The sequence below is a fragment of the Sus scrofa genome, chromosome 2 (genome assembly GCF_054392235.1).
Source record: "Sus scrofa isolate SSC_HxYL_T2T_F1_AM1 chromosome 2, Sscrofa_HxYL_maternal_Yorkshire_Landrace_v2.0, whole genome shotgun sequence".
Taxonomy (NCBI): Eukaryota; Metazoa; Chordata; class Mammalia; order Artiodactyla; family Suidae; genus Sus; species Sus scrofa.
In genome coordinates this window covers 15046556-15068342 of record NC_139384.1, presented here as the reverse complement: position 1 = coordinate 15068342, position 21787 = coordinate 15046556, and the positions used below count along the sequence as shown (strand labels likewise).

Below are 21787 nucleotides of genomic sequence, written 5' to 3'. Positions count from 1 at the left end.
TACGAAGAAAAAAACCTGACCTTTTTCAGATGTCTAGATCCAATTCTTAGGGTAGATCAATCTCTGCTAGTTTAGAATGTGGCGGGGGTGGGGGGGAGGAAACATTAAAAAAAAATTGTTACCATACCTAAAATCATACAGTATCTTTCTGTAAAGGATCTATTGCTAATTTTTAATTAGATTGTTTTAAATCTGAAAAACTAACATCGATGTGTTGAATGGGTAAAATTTCTGAAAATATAAGCTAGAGTCATTCAGAAATTATTCTCCAAAGGCTTCCTGTACAGTACATTTATTAGCTAATGTCTTTTTGAAACAAAACAAAACAAAACATGTAATAGCTAAGGAAGGAAGGAAAGGAACAAAGATATTCAAAGTGATTTTTTTAGGGTGGTATTATTATGATATCAGTTATTAAATAAGTGATTCTTTATTTCCAGTAAAATGGGTCCTAATCATGAGTTTGTTGGGGACGATAGATTAATTTGCTAAGAATGACATTTGAGGAAAATTTTGTTTCTTATTGTCAGCCCAACACTGTGGCTATGTCAGATATTCCAGCACAAAACAACATGCTCAGAATGAGTAAAGATAATGGGCATACACAGTATGCATTCGATAGTTGATAGACATTTGCATTATTTCCAATTTAGTATTTTTTTTTCTTTCTATGCTTCCTCCTTCCTTCCTCCCTGCCTTCTTTCCTTCCTCCCTCCCTTTCCCTTTCCTTTCTCTTCCTTTCTTTCTTTATCTCTCTCTCTCTCTTTCCTTCCTTCCTTCCTTCTTTCTTTCTTTCTTTTTTTCTCTTTCTCTCTTTTTTTCTTTCTTTCTTTCTTTCTTTCTTTCTTTCTTTCTTTCTTTCTTTCTTTCTTTCTTTCTTTCTTTCTTTCTTTCTTTTTCTTTTCCTTCCTCCCTCCCTTTCTCTCTCCCTTCCTTCTTTCCATTGCCTTTCTCTCTCTTTCTTTTTTTCCTTCTTTTGTTCTTTCTTCTTTCTTTGCATCTCTGGGTGTAGAACCTCAACATTTGCATAAGTTTCATAATCCTTAAAAGAATTTCTTTTAGTACAAAGCCAGGTAATAATATAATTCATATATGGGATCTGCAAGACAACACAGCTCAAAAATTTGATCTTTATCTCTGCCAGATCTGTGTTATTCTAATGTTTTACTACATAAAATTTAACAGTTATTTTTATACTATTTATAAATTTATATATCTACAGTATTAAATTCTCAACAAGCTTAAATCTATCTCTCATACCACTTAGAAGTGTAGCACTTTAAAATGTAAATATCTACAGTAATCTTTAATGATAGTGAAGGCTGCCCTAGGTTATGCTTTCATATTATTTCATTATATAAGTGCTTATAAATTCTGAAAATAATAACTTATATTCTCCAAAAAAGGGAACTGGATTTCAGGAAAAGTAAATTATCAACTCATTGGCATAGCTATAAATATCAGAGTTAGGACTGTGTACTATATCATTAGATCTCTTTTCCAGTTCTGTGCATCTCCTCCTTCCCCTGAGACATCATTTTATACCAGAGGCCAAAGTGATTCCATGTAATAATTTTTTACCATGTAGTTCATTGCACATAGAATCAGGCTTTTTAAAATCACACACAAAAAGGAAATCATCTTTTCTATCCCAGAAGAGAATTAGTGTGTTTTGTCCTTGAAGCATCCCTGAGGATTTCAGGAGGAGCCAGAGAACCTGGTATAAGAGTCCAAATGCTTAATATTGAGCGATTAGACTCTTATACCAAAAGAGTATAATTTTGAGTTAGTAGTTCATTTCCACAGGTAAGATGAAAGGTTTTTTTCATCACTTACAAAATATTTTGGAAGCTATAACCTTGAATCTCAAACTGGATTCTATGTTTTAATATTTATCTATGAGATAGCTATTTTAGTTAGCTCAGAATTAAAGACTGAATGAGGAAATTTAAGGGAACACAGCATGGGAAACAGGAAAGACTTTACATATTTAGCTCTTTAGCTATAAATTTGAAAATTAATTTACTTGATTATAGGTAACAGTCAGAATAAGGGGAGTAGAAATAATTGGCTGTATTTAAACTTTAGGAAAATTATTGAATGGAAAGAAAATCATTAACCAGCTATGGGTTATACACCATTTGATTATTATTTTTTTTCTCATGGAGGGATTTAAGTGAATTTAAAATTTATTTCACTATTTAGCTGATAACTCTAGAAGCTACATCAAAGTTTTTGTTTTGTTTGTTTTATGTTAATTTCCTAATCAACTAAGCTTCATTTGAAAAAAAAGTTTCAAATATATAAACATGTTAGTTTATATTGTTTCTAGGGGATGACAGTTCCAAAATTATGCGTGTCATGATTAGTCTATAACGGGTCAATGGAAAATAGCTCAGCACACTGTATAACAACAGAGAAATTTGTGCTTTAATAATCTTGGTGCTGCTGGCAACTTACTATGTGAGCTCACTCAATTCACAGGTCTAGCTGGTCCTCAACTGTGTCATCTATAAAAGAATACTGAATTATTTAGTTTGCAGGTAGCTATATAGATTACATAAAATAATGTATATGCAATTTATAACTTCTTGTAGCCACTTTCATTATTTATGGTTGCTGTTATCACAGCTTTCTTTTCCTCAAGCTTAAAGCTTATGATACTGTTTTGATGTCTATTACTGTATGTTCCCAGCTCTTTGAGAGTTGGACTCAAAGAGCTACTTTGAGTCCCGCTCAAAGTAGGAACTCATTTTAGTTTTCCAGAATAATGACATTATGTTACAGATTTGAGATCCACTTTCTAGCCTCTTTCTCTCATATTAAATCAGCTAGATATAAAAACAATTAGTTCTAATTTTATTAAATATTAGTTGACAGAAGTCCCTGTTTCAAGAGCATCTTGTATGAAATAAATTAACTCTATATTTTTTATTGGCCACTCTTCCAGTTCCTTACAGTGAAGTAGATAGTTGCTCTAATTGAACATGATTTGCAATAAAATACATCTTCATTCAATGTCTTGCATTACAAAATCAGAGATATCAGAGTTATGAGAAAAATACTATGGACAAAATTATCACAGAGATTTAAGTGTTATTGACATGTCCCACATCAGGATGTAATGAAATAGATGCATTTTTAGATGCTGTGTATCATTTAATATTAGAATTTACTGGGTTTAATCACATAAGAATGATATTTTAATTTAATGTGTGTCATACAACTTAAGTATAACTAAAAGAAGAGCTACTTAGATTCTGGTTTGGAGTCCATTCATAGCTCAAATCTCTGATAAAAATTTGATTTCATGGCTCCTTATTTATTTTGTTGGACTTAAGAAAAACTTGAATAAAAAGTCATATTTCATATGTGAGCATCCTTCGCATATAATTAACACTTTAAAAACCATATTTAATGCATCTCATAAATTAGAATTCTATAGTCTGACCATGTTCATGTAGTTGAACAAGACATGCATAGAAATCTTGATGAATCTTAGTATCCTCTTATTTGAAGGATAAAACTACTTTCCTAGGTCACACTAAGTGTTAAATCTGAGATTTCAATATAAGGTCTTAGAGTTAAAATACAATATTTTTTATCTTCGACAATTGTGCCTCTTCAAACATATCAGTTACATAAAGTTTAGAATCATACTGAAGCTAAAGTTTCCCAAAAAAGTAGGTCAATTAACACGTTTATTTGAATGGATTCCTTTAGTAGATGACCTATTGGTGCATTTTTCAAAATTTGCTTGAGTATTTTTTATTTCTCTTCACTTTGCTACTTTGTATCACCCAAGTCCTGTTTTGTATCTTATTCTATTCAGTAAATATTTTGTATGTAGCATATGGATTCTTGAAAGAAAGAGTGAAAAAAAGAAATTTTTGTTGTTTATTTACTGGCCATGCCTAAGTCATGTGGAAGTTCCTATGCCGGGGATCAAACCTGTGCCACAGCAGTGACCCAAGCCACTGCAGTGACAAAACCAGATCTTTAACCTACTTCACCACAAGACAACTCAACATAAATGCATTTTTAATGCTCACACAATACATTAATGCATTTTAATGCTAATAATTTATTGTTTTATAAGATATATTAGTAATACAACCATTCAAAGTTAACTAGTTTTTATAATGCATTTGTGTGTATATGTATGTTTAAATGAGTAATAGGTCAGTGGTCTGAATTAACAAAGAAATCAATATTTGCCTTAATTATATAGTTGTACTGTATATCTCTGCAAGGATTAAATGAGGCTTTTTTTTCTTAGTTTGGAAACCCCACATTTAAAAAGCTATTTATTCTATGTATTAAGAAAAATTTTTACGTGAATCTGAGCGGGATGTTCTGGGAAAATAAAAATATGTGATTTTTTTTCCTTCTAATGGTTTTAAGCTGATTTGCTCATCCTCTGTTTGATGTTTGGAAGTCTCAAAATAACATAAACATAGGTGTTTCACATAGGAAATCTTTGGTAGGTCATTTGATAGAACTTAGTCCTATGCATAGTAGGTTTTTCACTCTTTAAGATAAATTTTGATCTATAACACCCAGAGGAAAAACAAAGAGTCACCATGCTGATATCTTGGTCTAAATACAATAGACACAATATTTAATTGTTTCAATGATAGAGGCTTTAGATACAGATATTGGTGACTCTAATATTTTGATTGTTATGCACTTATATTTCTTCATATTCCACTGAATAAGCAACAATATTAAGGTATAGGGAGATAGAGCAATAATAAAACACTACATTGCAGCTTATAGACTGATGTGCTTCTTTTAGCAATAGCTTCTATAAATAGTTTAATTATCTATTATCAAGAGATATTTACAGTCTGCCCTTTGGATACAAAAATTCCACTTCCTTGGATTCAATCAATTGTAGATCAAAAATATTAGGAAAATAGTAATTTCCATATTTCCAAAGAGTAAAATTTTAATTTGCAGGGCACCAGCAACTATTTACATAGCATTTTCATTGCATTTACAACTATTGACATGACATTCACATTGTATTATGCATTATAAGTAATCTGTAGATGATTTAATGTATATGGGAAGATGTATGTAGGTTATACATAATCTTAGCCCATTTTATATAAGAAACTCGAAAATCCTCTCATTTGGTCATGGGGGAGGGGATTCTGGAACCACCCCATCCCTACTGAGGAACAAATAATTGTATTTTATAGTAATTACAGATACTTCATAAGCAATATGATGCATTAAAGGAATAACCATAAATTATCTTTAACAGAAATATTTCTCAAAATATACCATATTTGTAGGAATAATGAGTATATTTATAGACAAAAACTTTGAATTGTTATTAAGTTAAAATTTGAGAACCAGGGAGTTCCCATGGTGGTGCAGCAGAAATGAATCCCACTAATAACCACAGAGTTGTGGGTTCTATCCTTGGCCTTGCTCAGTGGGTTAAGGATTCCAGTGTTGCTATGAGATGTGGTGTAGGTTGCAGATATGGCTTGGATCCTGTGTTGCTGTGACTGTGGTATAGGCCGACGGCTGTAGCTCCAATTTGACCCTTAGCCTGGGAACCTCAAATATGCCACAGGTGCAGCCCTAACAAGCAAAAAGAAAAAGAAAAAAAAGAAAAAAAGACAACGTATAACCATAAAATAAAGTGCAAAGGCCAAAAATTTACAATGTACTTTTATGTGTTTCAAGAAACAAAGTTATTAGACAAAGAACCAAACCAAAACAATAATAAAACAATAATCTGTATTGTTTGCAAAACTTGGTACATTTATCTACACAATAAAGTCCATTCACCACATCCAGAAATACTAATGAAATGAGATCATAACCAGAAGAGAGGACATAAAATGATTTGGTTGGAAAAGCCTGTCTTATATGACAAGTTGAAAAATAAAAACCAATAATCTGGGACATTTTAAAGTTAAATAATTTTCACATTGATTATATTCAATACAATCTTATGATGTAAGAGTATTTACTCCACTTTACTAATGGTAAATTTTATGCATGTTGTAGAAAATCTAGGATTAGCATTCAAATGTGTATTTTCTATTATAATATTTTTGGATTAAAAATTCCTATATTTGTTTTTCTTTGAGAATTTTAAGATGATGTGATATAAAAAAGGTAGTAAATTAATATACCAGAAATTAAATCCAATGCACATAAATTGACACTATTTTTAACATGACATATTTAACCAATAACAAAATGAAATAATTTCTTTAATTTATTTATACAGGATAATGCATCCGCTTGGACTCAACTTTATGATCACTGTCTATTCCTTCACTGCAAAGAATTTCAATATACCCTTCTAGGAAACAAACATGAATTTGTAATTGAGTGGACTCTATTTTCGCTGGATACTGCCTTTAGAACTTAAAGCCTGAAATGTCAGGGTTGCCATCAGATATGGATTTACACAGGGTTCCGAAGAAAAATGTGACTGACGTCACCCTGTTTATATTGATAGGCTTTACAGATGATTTTGAGCTGCAAGTTTTCCTATTTTTCCTATTTCTAGCAATCTATCTTTTTACTCTGATAGGAAATTTGGGATTGGTTTTATTGGTCATCATCGATTCTCGGCTCCACAACCCTATGTACTATTTTCTCAGTGCCTTATCATTCTTGGACGCTTGCTATTCCTCAGTTATCACCCCTAAAATGTTGGTCAATTTCCTATCAGAGAATAAAACTATTTCGTATCTTGGATGTGCAGCACAGATGTTTCTCTTTATCACTTTTGGGACCACTGAATGCTTTATCTTGGCTGCAATGGCCTATGATCGCTATGAAGCCATCTACAAGCCCCTCTTATATTCAGTTAGAATGTCACCCAGAGTCTATGTGCCACTTATAATCTTCTGCTACATTGGTGGCATCTTGCATGGTACTTTACACACAGTGGCTACTTTTAGCCTATCCTTCTGTGCATCTAACGAAATTAGACATGTCTTCTGTGACATCCCTCCACTCCTTGCTCTTTCCTGCACTGACACTCACACAAACCAGCTTCTTGTCTTCTACTTTTCCGGCTCTATTGAGATATCCACTATATTGATTGTCCTGATCTCTTATGGTTTCATTCTGTCGGCCATTCTGAGGATGCATTCTGCAGAAGGGAGAAGAAAAGTCTTCTCTACCTGTGGCTCTCATCTAACTGGAGTGTCAATATTTCACGGTACCGTTCTTTTCATGTACGTGAGACCAAATTCCAGCTATGCCTTGGATCATGACATGATAGTGTCTGTGTTTTATACCATTGTGATTCCCATGCTGAATCCCATCATCTATAGTTTGAGGAACAAGGATGTAAAAGAGGCAGTGAAGAGAGTGTTTGGGAAAAAAATGGTTTGCTAATAAAGTATATTTTTCACATTAAACATAAAATTGAAAGAAATTGAAACATTTATTGTCTTCATATCAAAAAGTTATACTACATTGTTTGTTTTCTTTGAGTTTATTAGTGTCTTCCTGTCCTTCTTGTATATTTTAAAATAAAGATCATAGCCAACCTACTACCTATGCAGGCTTTTTTTTGTTGTTTGGTCACACCCAAAGCTTAAGGAGGTTCCTGGGCCAGAAGTCAAACCTGAGTGATAGCTGCAATCTACATAGCAGCTGTGACAATGTTGGATCCTTTAATCTGTTGCTCCAGGTCAGGGATCAAATCGATGTCCCTGCAGTGGCCTGAGCTACTGAGTGGGATCCTTAACCCACTGTGCTAGAGTGGGAACTCCTATGCAGTTTTATATACACACACACATACAGACACATACATATATAAATACACAAATACATGCACATGTATACATATATATGTATATATGCTGATACAGGTGGTATTAGTTTCCTAGGGCTGACATAACAAAGTACCATAGACAGATTGTTTACACAGAATTTTTTTGTTTAAAGAACAGAATTTTGGGAGTTCCAGTCGTGGCGCAGTGGTTAATGAATCTGAGTAGGAACCATGAGGTTGTGGGTTCAATCCCTGGTCTTGCTCAGTGGGTTAAGGATCCAGTGTTGCCGTGAACTGTGATGTGGGTCCCAGACATGGCTTGGATCCCACATTGCTGTGGCTCTGGCATAGGCCCGTGGCTACAGCTCTGATTCAGCCCCTACCCTGGGAACCTCCATATGCTGAGGGAGCGGCTCAAGAAAAGGCAAAAAGACAAAAATAAATAAATAAAATAAAATAAATAAATAGCAGAATTTTATTTTCTCACTGTTCTGGAATCTATCTATCTGAAGTCAGTGTAAGGACAGCGTTGAATTCTTCTGATGCTTCTTTTCTTCATTTCTTGATGGCATCCTCACTCTCTGTCATCAAGTTATCATTTGTTCTCTGAATTTCACTGCCTGAATCTCTTACAAAATCAATAGTTACATTGTGAATAGTGCTGCAATGAACATACAGCACTATTCACAATAGCCAGGACATGGAAACAATCCAAATGTCCATTGACAGATGATTGGATTCAGAAGAGGTGGTATATATACACAATGGAATACTACTCAGCCATAAAAAAGAATGACATAATGCCATTTGCAGCAACATGGATGGAACTAGAGAATCTCATCCTGAGTGAAATGAGCCAGAAAGACAAAGACAAATACCATATGATATCACTTATAACTGGAATCTAATATCCAGCACAAATGAACATCTCCTCAGAAAAGAAAATCATGGACTTGGAGAAGAGACTTGTGGTTGCCTGATGGGAGGGGGAGGGAGTGGGAGGGATCGGGAGCTTGGGCTTATCAGACACAACTTAGAATAGATTTACAAGGAGATCCTGCTGAATAGCATTGAGAACTATGTCTAGGTACTCATGTTGCAACAGAAGAAAGGGTGGGGGAAAAACTGTAATTGTAATGTATACATGTAAGGATAACCTGACCCCCTTGCTGTACAGTGGGGAAAAAAAAAAAATAGTTACATTGCCAAAGACCCACCCTAAAGACATCATTTCCAGTTAACTGCCTCTCCAAATACAGTTACATTCTGAGTTATTGGGGCTTAAGAATTCAGCCTGCAAGTATTGGATTTATGTGTATACAAACACAAATACACACACACACACGGGCACACGCACTTCCATGCGTGCATGCGAACATGTGCAATCTTCAAGTTAAATGTAAACTGTTAACTTTCATCCCCATATATCTCACATTGGACAGACTCCAGTGCAATTACAAGTTACTTTACAATTATATCTGATAAGCAATTACCATCTCATGCATAGCAATATCACAGTTCACGTATTCCCAATCCACTTTGCATGGAGTCATTGGCATCTGACTCCAGATTAAATCACCCTGCTTCATCCTTACATCTACATATTTGCAGCAAATGAATCCCAGCCTTTAATTCAGAGACCACAGATTCCATATTCAAATTCCTGGTGTCATGACCATGCTGTTTGAGAGGATATATTTCTTTTGCTTTTGTTTTTTCAGTCAGCATGTCACTAAACCCATTCTGTATTTCTTCCCGGTATATAGAGACTAGGCATTAGCATTTATCAAGATCATATTTAAACTTAGGAATGACAACACCCATCATCATGGGTTTCCCTGCTGGCTCTGACTCAGCTTTGACTCAGTTCTATTGGTTCTGCTTTTCTTGAGAACCCTGACTAATGCAGACTTTGCTACTGAGAATAGCTCTAGAGAATCCAAGTTTTAAGGATTAATTATATAAATGTGTTCTGGCATCTCTGGAACTGGATGCCTAAGATGATTAAGCATTAGTATTATCTAAAGACACCAATGATTATTTCTAGTGATATTCTAGTAGTCTTCACTGATAGGCTGTGGTATGGTCTGACAATAGAGCTATGCAATTATTACAACTGGTTACTTGTAATAAAATAGAAGGATCAAGGATCAGGGTGGCTAAGTGTATGATATTTTCACACATTTTTAATCTGGCTAATGAATATAACAAGATTGATTTGTTGCTTCTAAAGTCATTGGGCAAATTGGAAAGGATAATCTCATGGCTTCAACTGCCCTACATGAGAGCTACATAAATGTCTTCAAAGTTTCATTGCATGCCGTTTTCTCCAGTAGCAGCAGAAATAAGTTTTCTGAAAACGCAACCCAGAACCACCATCATCACAGAGTATCTACTATTAAAATGAGGCACTGTGATAGTAGGAAAAAAAAAAAAAGGAATACTTAAAACTGTAACAAGAACATGTGAGAAGTCCCTGATGGAGTTGGGACATTGATCCTCTGAATTTTGATAAGTCCATATGGCCAATAGATGTAGTGTTACCATTCTGATCACTTTGTTGGAGATAACTCTAAAGACAATGCAGGTAACTCTGTACTGGCCAAGGGGAGTGTTACGGCCTCTTCTGAAGCAGTCATTGTGCAATTCAATGCTGATTCTCATCAGGACCCACCCCCAACACCCTTCTTTCCTTCTAGACCTATAACTATACAGGAGTCTCACAAAGCCCATAAAGGTGAGGTATGAAGTATGAGTCATGTAGAGGTACACTACTCTTGCAAAGAACTAATTTCTCTAATTTATATAGACAGTAATACGAGGAACATGTGTGGCTATTGAGGGTGAGGGACAATGGTGGAAAGAATATAATGTTAAATCAGAGCAAATTTATCGCTAGGGGTCTTCTAAGCCAAGATTCTTCTTTCATCTTGCAGACGGCAGAGTTAAAAAGAACTCTAGTAGGTTTGCTTGGTTAGTTGTCTAAACGTGGAGCAAAGGTGAGCTAATTGGTAATGGCGAACCTGCCTTGGTTTAATGTAGGGAAAGTGACTCAAAGTCTTAAGGAGGCTGGAATGTTTCTCACTTAAGATCTAGTCACTCACACTGGGAGTGTGCAAAAGACATGCCTTTCACTAGCAAGGTGAGACATACATTTGTGAAGGGAGCCCCAGTATTCTTGAAGATATCCATGATTGGTCTTTTCCATAGGCCAGATCTTACAAAGGTCACAGTGGCTAATCTGGGAATTCTAAACGTAGTGATTTGAATTGGATCCCAGAGTGGCAGAAGCCACCTGGCAGCACCCAACTCTCAAAAGTAAGGTGGTCATGTGTGTTCCCCTGTGGCTCAGCATGTTAAGGATCCAGTGTTGTCACCACTGTGGCTCTGGTTAGACCTGTGACGTGAGTTCGATCCCTGGCCCGAGAATTTCCACATGCCACAGGTGCAGCCAAAAAAAGTAAGGTGGTCTTTGTTACTGTAACGGAGAGCAGAATCAGAATAGTTTGATTCACACAGACGTATGGCCTTGTCTGTTTAAACATGGTTTTCTTAAAAGTAAAAGAGATAGGAAACCTATTAAATTCTTACCTGATCTGTCTAAACAGAAAAGGTTCAGATCAAAGGAACCAAAGTCTAACTAAAGTCATTAAAATAGGTAGTCATGGATCCTTAATTGCCAGACTTGAACCAGTTTACAGACTCAGAATCCTTTCAATGAAGAGTGCCCCTTAAGGAAGCACCTAGTAAAATACACAAAGTTTATATTTGTAATATTTACCCCAATCCTTCCCAAAGAGACCTAAAGATTTTTTCCAGAGTACCTGCACTGGGGAAAGGAAATAATCACTATTTTCTGGAAATATTGATGCTGAACCGACATGGATTCCCGTAGAGACCCAAAATATCATGACGGCCCTCTAGTCAGAGTAGAACTTTATGGAGGTCAAGTGATCATTAGAGTTTTAGCTCAGATCTATCCCACAGTGAGCCCAGTGGGTCCCTGAATCCATCTTGTGCTTGTTTTCCCAGTTCCAGAATGCATGATGGCATAGACACACTTAGCAATTGGCAGACTCCCCACATTGGTTCCCTGAACTGTGGAGTGAGGGGTATTATGATGGGAAAATAAAAATAGAAGCCATGAGAACTGACCATGCATAGGAACATGGTATATCAAAAGCAGTAGTTCAGTCCTAGAGGCGTTGCTGAGATTAGTGCCACTTTAAGTGCAAGGACTTAAAAGATGCAGGGATGGTCCCATTTAACTCTCCTATTTGACTGGTACAGAAGAGAGGCGTTGAAGGGCAATAGTGATTATCATAAGCTTAACCAAGTGGTGTCTTCATTTGCAGCTGATGAACCAGAAGTGGTTTCATTGCTTGACCAAAAGATCTCATACCCTGGACCCTGATCTGGAGGTAATTATCTTCTCCACACTTGTCTTTGAGACCCACCAAAAACTATTTTTCTGTTAGCAAGACAAGCAATTGCAGCAGTACACCTTCACTCTCTGACTCTATGTGTCATAATTTAGTTTGCAGAGCTCTTAATCACCTATTCATCCTAAAAAACATAACACTTATCCATTATACGGATGGCATGACGCTGATTGGCGCCACTAAGCAAGAAGTAGCAACTACCCTAGTTTATTGGTAAAGTTTCTTTCCTATCAAAGGATGGAAAATAAGTCCAACTAAATTTCAGGGGTCTTCTACCTCTGAAATTTCTAGAAGGCCAATTATATTTAGGGTGTTGGGATCTCTTCTAAAATTAAGACTGAGAATATATACATTTATATAAATGTATGACTGGGTCACTTTGTTGTACAGCAGAAGTTAGCACAACAGTGTAAATCAACTATGCCTTAATTTAAAAAGATAATGAAAAATGAGTTGTTGCATCAGGCATCTTCTACAGCGAAGAAAGAGGCACAACATCTGGTAGGCCTTTCTGGATTTTGCAGGCAACATATTGGAGGGTGTTCCTACGGTCCATTTACCAAGGGACCCAATAAACTTCTAGTTTTGATTGGAGCCCAGAGCAGAGAATACTTTGCAACAGGCCCAGGCTCCTGTGAAATCTTCTCTATCACTTGGTCCATATGCTTCTGTAGACCCAACGGTACTCAAAGTGTCCACGGCAGACAGGGATGCTATTTGAAGCCTTTCGCAAAGCCCTTAAAGGCGATTATAGCTCAAGCCCTTAGGATTTTGGAGCAAGACCCTTTCACCCTCTGTGGATAAATACTCTTCTTCTTAACAGTAAGCTCTGCCCGCCACTGGATCTAAGTAGACACTGAACACTTGACCATTACCCAGCAAGTTACCATAAACCTGAGCTACCTATTATGAACTGGTATCATATGATTAAAATGTTAAAAATGGGAGTTCCTATTGTGGCTCAGTGACTCACAAACCCTACTAGTATCCATGAGGATGTGAGTTATATCCCTGGCCTTGCTCAGTGGGTTAAGGATCTGGTGTTACTGTGAGCTGGAGTGTAGTCACAGACACAGCTTGGATCTGGCATTGCTATAGCTGTGACAAAGGCCAGCAGTTGTAACTGATTCAGCCGCTAGCCTGGGAACTTCCATATGCCCACAAGAGCAGGCCCTAAAAAAAAAGAAAAAGTGAAGATGTTTTCCTTAAAGACACATATGTACTAAAATAAATTAAAAGAAAAAATATAATATTTGATGTTTAGTCTTATACTTACCATATTTCATGTTTCTTTATTTCTAATATGAAATTTCCACTGATATCATGTTACTACAGGTGAAAAGATTTGTTTGACATTGTTGGTAGATCAACACTGATGAGATTTTTTTTTGTTTGTTTTCTTTTACTGAAGTTTCTGTTTCAATTTTAAATAAAGTGTTTTTAGCATTTTGTCAATGTGTAACTGAAGTGTAATAAAAGTGCATATCTGAAGCTTACGATTTGATGTGACTTGTATATGTACACACCAGTGAAACCATCATCTCAGACAAGATGATACCTATCATACCTAGAAATGTTCTCATGCTCTCCCCTTTCACCATTCCCTGACCCTCCCAAAATAATGAAATTGAAATTTAATTCCATTGTGGCTGGAGGATATATTCTGGATTGCTTCTTAATATTCTTTTTTTTTAATTGGTGTTGATTTTGGTCTATCTCGATGAACACTTTCCTTTAAACAGATGCATAAGTTATTGTGCTTGGAATTATAGATTAAACATTTTTGTCATGTATTTTTACCCTCATTTTCAGTATCTAATAGTGTGTGTGATTTATGCCTTTGTATGATTACTGAATGGCCTTTCAAAATGTGATGTACATTACGTAGCACAGAGATTTTTATTTCAGAGGAGACTGATGTTGTGAAAGAAATGTTCATGTATAAAGCAACTAGAAAATCTACCATGCATGGGCATTCCAAAACAACTAAAATGCAGATTCAAAATAGAAAGAGATTGGGAAATTTTTAAAGTCTAAGAATGACATACAGTTTAGAGAACAAGAGAGACATCTGTATAATAGATCCCAAAACTCTCTAAGTAGCCCTTTGTTAATCAGTTGAAACTTGATCCCATCTTTCTATCATTTGTATATTACCTTTTGTCTCTTTCTATGTGCTCTTTCATTGTCAGGAGTCTAGACTGGACATTTTGCCACAGGGATGGAAATATTTCCATTGTTGGAGGGGACAAGTTGGAATGGTGAAGTGCTATTCGTGTGTATTAATGTTCCCTTGGCCAAAGGTAATCATATAGATAAATCAAGAGTCAGTCTAGGAGGAATGACAAAAAAAAAATGGATACAAGAGGAAATGATTTATTATTAACATGATTAATGACTATAATTTTCTATTATATTTATACATAATATTTATTAAAATTTTCTCAATAAGAACATTCATTTTCCATTTTTGCTTAGAAAAATAGTTCTGCTATAAACATCATATTACACATAAATTATTTGTATTATTACTTCTTATACTTATATCCTTATGTATTCAGGCTTTTTTTTTTTCCTGTGAAGGAATCACTTAGTAATGACTCTGTTGCATCTAAAAGTGTTTTGTTTCTTTAATAATATTATGGTAGTATGGAGAAAGGCATTAATAAATTAGAAAAATGGCATAATTTCAGTCATAGACCATACTGCATATCACATCATCTGGTTTAGTTACGCATCTCTATTCACTAGTTTACAATGAAGGGGGAAACTGATCTTTAAAAGTACAACATTGTAAATAATGTCTTACTTTTAAAGGTAAATAAACACAACTGCCATAACTCTGAGAACATAAGGCTCTACTAAAAGGAAATTCCATTATTATCTTACTGAAAATTTGAGAACATTACTGAAAAGTAGCTTTCAATTAAGTCTATATACAAATTAAATGCATGAAAGAATAATTTGTGTTATTTCAAATGTCTCATAATGCTGATAATTTGAGAAGAAATTTTCTCATTGCCTTTCTAACGTCTTTATTCCGCAGACTGTATATCATTGGATTAAATGTTGGGGTCAAAATTGTATAAAAAAGAGAAAGCAGTTTGTCTATACCTTCATACTGATTGGATTTAGGTTTTAAATAGGTGACAGTGGCTGATCCATAGAATAAAAGTACAACAATGATATGGGAAGAGCAAGTGGAAAAGGCTTTGGTTCGTCCTGTTTTTGATGGCAGCTTCAAGATGGTGGTGATAATTCTGATGTAGAATCCAAGAATCAACAGAAAAGGAAGAGTGACAAATAATACAGCAAATATATAGACCACCAGCTCATTCTCAAAGATGTCTCCACAAGCCAGCTTCAATAATGGGGGGATATCACAGAAGAAGTGATTGATTTGGTTAGAACCACAAAAGGGGAGAGAGAAAATCTGGCATGTTAGTCCTATCTGCACTGGAAATCCACTGATCCAGGAGGCAACCACCAGCTGGACACAGACCTTGTGGTTCATGACTAAAGGATAATGTAAAGGGTTACAAATGGCCACATAGCGGTCGTAGGCCATCACAGTCAGAAGGAAACATTCTGTGACTCCCAGCATAAGGAAAAAACACATTTGTGTAGCACAGGTTAAAAAAGAAATAGTTCCTTTCTGGGTCCAAAGGTCCATGAGCATCCTGGGAAGAGTGACTGATACATAGCAGATTTCTAGGAAGGAAAAATTACCGAGGAAAAAATACATGGGGGTCTGAAGAGTGGCATCTACTTTTGTTATTAGAATAATGATGCCATTCCCCAAAAGGATAATCAAATATATGACTAAGAAACCCCCAAAAAGAAACCAGTGAAATTGGGGAATATCAGCAAAGCCCAAGAGAACAAATTCCATCATTATCGTAAGATTTGTTTCTGTAATTTTCAAATTATTTTCTCTCTGTAGATTTACATTTCTTGACTGCATTCTCTTCTTTTATAATTGGATCAAGACATGGGCTTTGGTTGTGATAAATTCTTAGTTACTTTGTAACACTTGTGTTCTGTGATTCTGGGAGATTTGATGTGAAACCAGGAGCTATAAACTCATCTGCAGAAAAAAAAAAATCAATTCAATAAATAAGTTGCTGAAATTATGGTCCATGTTAGATCTGCATTTTAATTATACCAATATGATCCATATGTCTAGATATTTTAATTTAAATTATGGTATGAGAAGGGAGTATGAAGATGACCTATTTCTTTTTGTCAAAACTGAAGTTCAACCATTAGTTAACCACTTCCACGATTTTCTTTACCAATCTTGTCCATAACATAATATCCACCCTATAACATCTATTGTAATATTCCACTGACGATTTAGATGTCTTTTCTATCCTTGACACTACGTGCAATGATCCATCTATAAAGAATAGAGGACAAGGCTCTGCCTCAATATGTTACTCCATAGATGCTTCTGAATTAAATTAAAAATAGAAATTACACTTAGAATTGGTATTTTCCAATAAGTGAGAAAGGATGATTAAATCTATAAGAATATAAAAGCCAATTTTTAAAAAATTTTCAACACCATATGTTTCCAGCAATGCTTATTTTAATCTTTCGAATTAAAGTAGATTGCATTGCTTAAGAAACACAACTTTAGGCCTTTATCTACTTTATTTTTTTTTATTTTTTTATTTTTTTTGTCTTTTTGCTATTTCTTTGGGCCGCTCCTGCGGCATATGGAGGTTCCCAGGTCCAATCGGAGCTGTAGCTGCCAGCCTACACCGGAGCCACAGCAACGTGGGATCCGAGCCGCGTCTGCAACCTACACCACAGCTCACGGCAACGCCGGATCATTAACCCACTGAGCAAGCGCAGGGATCGAACCCGCAACCTCATGGTTCCTAGTCGGATTCGTTAACCACTGCGCCACGACGGGAACTCCTATCTACTTTAATTATTGATAATATTTGGGGATAATGCTTTATTTCAAGCCAAAATTAATTGTTCCTAGGAAAAAGTAAGATCAGTAAATAAGAAGTTCACCAAAGGAGTCAATACTCTGTCCAACACCTTCTCTGTGTACGACCTGATTTGTTTGGGTGCCATAAACAATACTAGGACATGGGCTATGAAAGTTGAACCAAATATTCTTTTGCAGGAGATGATAATTGGAAAGAAATAAATGCTTAATAAAATCCCCAACAGAAGGACAATCACTAATAAGAGGTTATTCCTTTGCATAGAAAGCTTTTACCTGTAATGGCAACATTTACTTTATCATGAATATAGTAAAATATTTAATTAACTTGAATGCAATGTCTTTTTTGAGTATAGTTCTCTTAATAAGTTATTTCTTAAAATGAATAAACTTAACATCTTTATCAACAATAGGCAAATTATAAATGTGTATATTTTAAATGCTTTCATCACATTAACTTTTTAATTCTAAAAGTCAGAAATCTACCTTAAATCCTGCTAAGTTAAATAATGAATACATTTCTGACCCATATCCATGAGTTTAGCTGTTTGATATAATTTATTGAATCTTAATCATTAAATTAATAAAATTATCATGAAATTAAAAAATAATATCAAGATATTTACCATTTTCAGTTTGGCTGATATAGCTTCTTATTGATAAATATTTATAATATTTTAAAGTATTAAGTTGTTTATGATCTGTAAGATTTTTAAACAAGAAGTACGCTTGCTTTTAAAGAGCAAGTATGTTTATGAAGGAAATAGTCACTTCTTCCTCCTGAGAATTTCTCTTTTCCCTCTTTACATCTAATTGCTAGTTGAAGGTTCTTATTTGCAATTAAGTTGGTGTTTATGCAAACAGTTCTTCCATGATAGATCAGACTTTCCACCAGGCTCTCCACAGAATATGATTGCATACGCTCTCCAATTCCCAAATACAGTCAGAAGGCTTTGATGTCCTAGGAGAAAAACTACTCATAATGGTCCAACATTACCTGCAGGAAAATGTTCAAATTCCTTATCAATTGATTTCTTACCTAGATTATTTTATTTTCTATAACTCGTTTGAATAGCCCTTCAAAGCCAATCATTCATTGTTGTCATCTGGACATGTTCTACTTCTTTTTGCAACTTTAACGGGTGCTAATTTTCTTTGAAGAGAGTCATATTTGTGTTTGTGGGATAAATTTTGTGAAGAGAGAGGCAATTCTGTGTTATAAAAAAATAAGATTATTTTACTCACGTTATGATTTTCTCTCGGACACTAGGGAAATCCCTAAATATCCCCATCCAGTTTAGTAATGGATTAAAAGATTAAGAAAAACTATTCTCTATAATTTTTATTCTAATGAAAAACCCATCTTTCTCACAGCAACATTTAGTAATTTAACATTTCTCAATCAACACTCCTCCGCTTTTTTTTTTTTTTTTTTTTTTTGTCTTCTGTCTTTTTAGGGCTGCACCTGAGGCATAAGGAGGTTCCCAGTCTGGGGGTAAAATCAGAGCTGGAGCCTCCACCCTGTGCCACAACCATGCCAGATCCCAGCCACATCTGCAACCTACACCACAGTTCATGGCGATGCCAGATCCTTAACCCACTGAGCCAGGCCAGGGATTGAACTCACATCCTCATGGATACTAGCTGGGTTCATTAACCACTGAACCTTGATGGGAACTCCCCTCTTCCAACATTTCATCAGGAAAATCATTACAAATGTGATCCTAATTATTTCCAACCCTCTCTGAATCTGACTGCTTTACATTTGATCAAGTTTTCCTATTGTTCCTGTAACATAGTCATTTTCCATGCCTGAGGTTCTGCTCATCTTTCCTGTATCAGGAGAATATTTCTTCCAACTTTGCTCCTATATGTGCGTGTGTGTGTGTATATATTATATATTAAAGTAACAGATTATACTCCCTTTTAATTCTTTCACTACACTTTCATTCCATGATGCTACGTACATTCTTTTTAAATTTTATTAGACAGTGTTGTGTCAATTTCTGCTGTACAGTGACCCAGTCACCAGTCATGTATACAGAACCTGAGAAGCTTCCATTGCTACCTCCCTGATATATGTATGTTCCCAGGTCAGAGATGGAATCCTGGAATCTAAAAAGGAGCTGTAACTTACACCACAGCTGCAGTAATGCAGGATCCTTAACCTGCTGCCAGAGGCTGGGTATTAAACGGGTGCCTGCAAAGAGACAAGCCATATCATTAACTCACTGTGCCACAGTGGGAACTCCATAACCTGTGAAGTTTTAGATTCAAATAATCTTAGACCTTGTGAATTCCTCCAAATTTTTTCTTGTCTTTTCTTTCTGATTTTTCTGTTCTTTTTTTTCTCTTTTTTCACATTTTGTATTTTCCCATTTTTATATCATTGCAAAAAATATCAATTTACTATGTACTATAGATTATTTATACATAGTATATATATAGTATATATACATGTATATATAGTGTGTATATATATATATCACATATATGTATTCTTTCTAATCTATATACTTTCCATATATATATTTGGAAAGGGAATTAAATTTTCAGTGACACATATGTTTGAATGAATTATCAGGCAATCAACCAATGTGTATTTTGTCATTTATATTGTAGTTTATTATAAATAAATACTAAATGTATGTTAAATACTAAGTGTACAAGTGGTAAAAAATAAAAGCTCATTTTTTGTTATTACAGAGCTTAGCAACTATTGAAGACAGATGGGTAATCAGGCACCTTAGAATATGCAGTCTTCATGTACGTTATCATAAGATGTTATGGGAAGGCCAGATAAATAAATACTCGAGAAAGTGATATCTAACCTAAGATTTTATCAAATCCCAGCTTATCACAGAATCATTGTTATTTTTATTTTTAAGAAAAATGTCGTCAGTCATGTTCTTCTTCATTTTTGCATTCCAATGGCGCTAGTCAAGTGCTTACATGAGTGAGTGGCTTGTAAATTTTTCCCAACAAGTAATTATGTAAACTAAGATTTTCCACTGACTTAAGCAATCAGGCTGCATTAATGAGATTCAAGTACTCACTGACCGAAGGATTGTGACATTGAGTGACTTAAAAAGGAAATTAGGTATTTTAATTGACATCTTTTTTTTCTTTTAATGGTCTTTTATCCTGCCTTGGAGTAGCCCTTTCTCAATCTAGGAGAGAAAGGAATGTACAGAGTAGCATTTTGTCAGGAATACTGAGTTAAAATTAAGAGAGTGTTTTAGGATGGGTGGATACAAACCAGCAGCAATACCTAGAGAAAAACCATTCTAACTTACTGGGCTTTTATTTTTGGTTTCTCTTTTATCCGTGCCAATCTTTTAGAGTTGTACTTTGAACATGTAAGAAAAGTAGATTATGTTATAGAAATATAAGCAAAATCAAATTCTAAGCAGAATCCTATTGAACATCTGAAAGCATACCCAAAGGTCAATGTCTATGATCTTTTTTTTCTTAATTTGATGTATTCTCTCCATAAACAATGTTTCTTTGGCAGTTCAACTTGGGAATTTTAGTTTTTCATGTAGCAATGTTTCCATATGAGCAAGATTTAGCCTAAAGACATGGAGAGTAGAGAAGCTTTATTATAAGAAATTGTATTTTTTTTATTAATAATTTTTGAACATTGTTGGTGTGCTAACCCCTCCGTTAATGTCTTTATCTGTATTACCTCATTTATTACGTTCTGAACAAAGAAGGTATTGTTATTATTCACATTTTACCTATAGAACCAGAGGCATAGAAAGGTTAAGAAACTTGCCCAATGTCAAAAAGCTAGTATGTGACTTAGGTGACTTTAAACTAAGTGTGATGTCAGTGTGTATATTCTTAATGAAAACACAAAGGGCTTCTTGGAATATTCAATAAGAAATATTTTAATATTCTGCATATTGATAAAACTAAGTAATATAAAACTCACAAGAAGTTGATCTCACATCCATTTTATACCTCATTTACTACTGTAAAGATGAATGACTGATTACTTAGAGTCTGTGAATTTCAAGTTCTAGAGATTTATCTCCTTAATGAATCTGATTGGAAGGAAGTTTTATGATGTTTTATTCCTCAGTTAAAAAGGATGCACCACAATTAAAAAGGCAGGTTAAAAATAGTTACCGCTCATATTTTTATATCCTGTAGAAATCACCATCTGTTGCTCTTTTATTAAGAATATGGTCTTATGTAAAATAAATGTCTGGTCTGAGTTATTCAAGTACAAACTCAGCCATTCTTATTATTACTTGAAGATTGTATTAAATCAATTGGTGCACTTAGGTAGAAAATAATCCCTTATTATTGTGGAGATATCTTCTCTCCATGTGAAACTGCATTTTTAATGCAGTGAACTCTTTATCAAGTGGCAACTTAGACAAAAACCATGGCTGTCTCTGGGTTGACTAGTCCTATATTGAAGTTCCTCTCTCTGAAATATGGTCTGAGGAGTCCTGTCTCCTGGCCACTGCTCTTTACCTGTCTCCCCATCCTCTCCACCTTTGGAAAGTGGAGGAATTCTCCTACTGAGAAAGTCTGTATAAGACAGTCCATGTTAAAGTTGGTCTACATTTATGTATGCTGTCAGTAGATACTCAATGTGAAATTATT

General features: G+C 34.9%; 2 protein-coding genes across 2 annotated transcripts; one reads left to right on the top strand and one right to left on the bottom strand.

Moving 5' to 3' along the window:
- Positions 1-6408: 6408 nt before the first annotated feature.
- Positions 6409-7402, top strand: LOC146405174 (olfactory receptor 5T1-like). The gene is given in 2 exon segments (XM_085011651.1): positions 6409-7359; positions 7361-7402. Coding segments are annotated over 2 exon segments (993 nt in total).
- Positions 7403-15187: 7785 nt separating this feature from the next.
- Positions 15188-16168, bottom strand: LOC110258899 (olfactory receptor 10AG1-like). Its single transcript, XM_085015176.1, has one exon. The coding sequence runs from the start codon at positions 16166-16168 to the stop codon at positions 15188-15190; it is 981 nt and encodes a 326-aa protein (XP_084871302.1).
- Positions 16169-21787: the final 5619 nt, after the last annotated feature.

Coding starts and splice junctions, on each gene's coding strand:
- LOC110258899 (XM_085015176.1), bottom strand. CDS start 16,168: ATGCAGTCAAGAAATGTAAATCTACAGAGAGAAAATAATTTGAAAATT.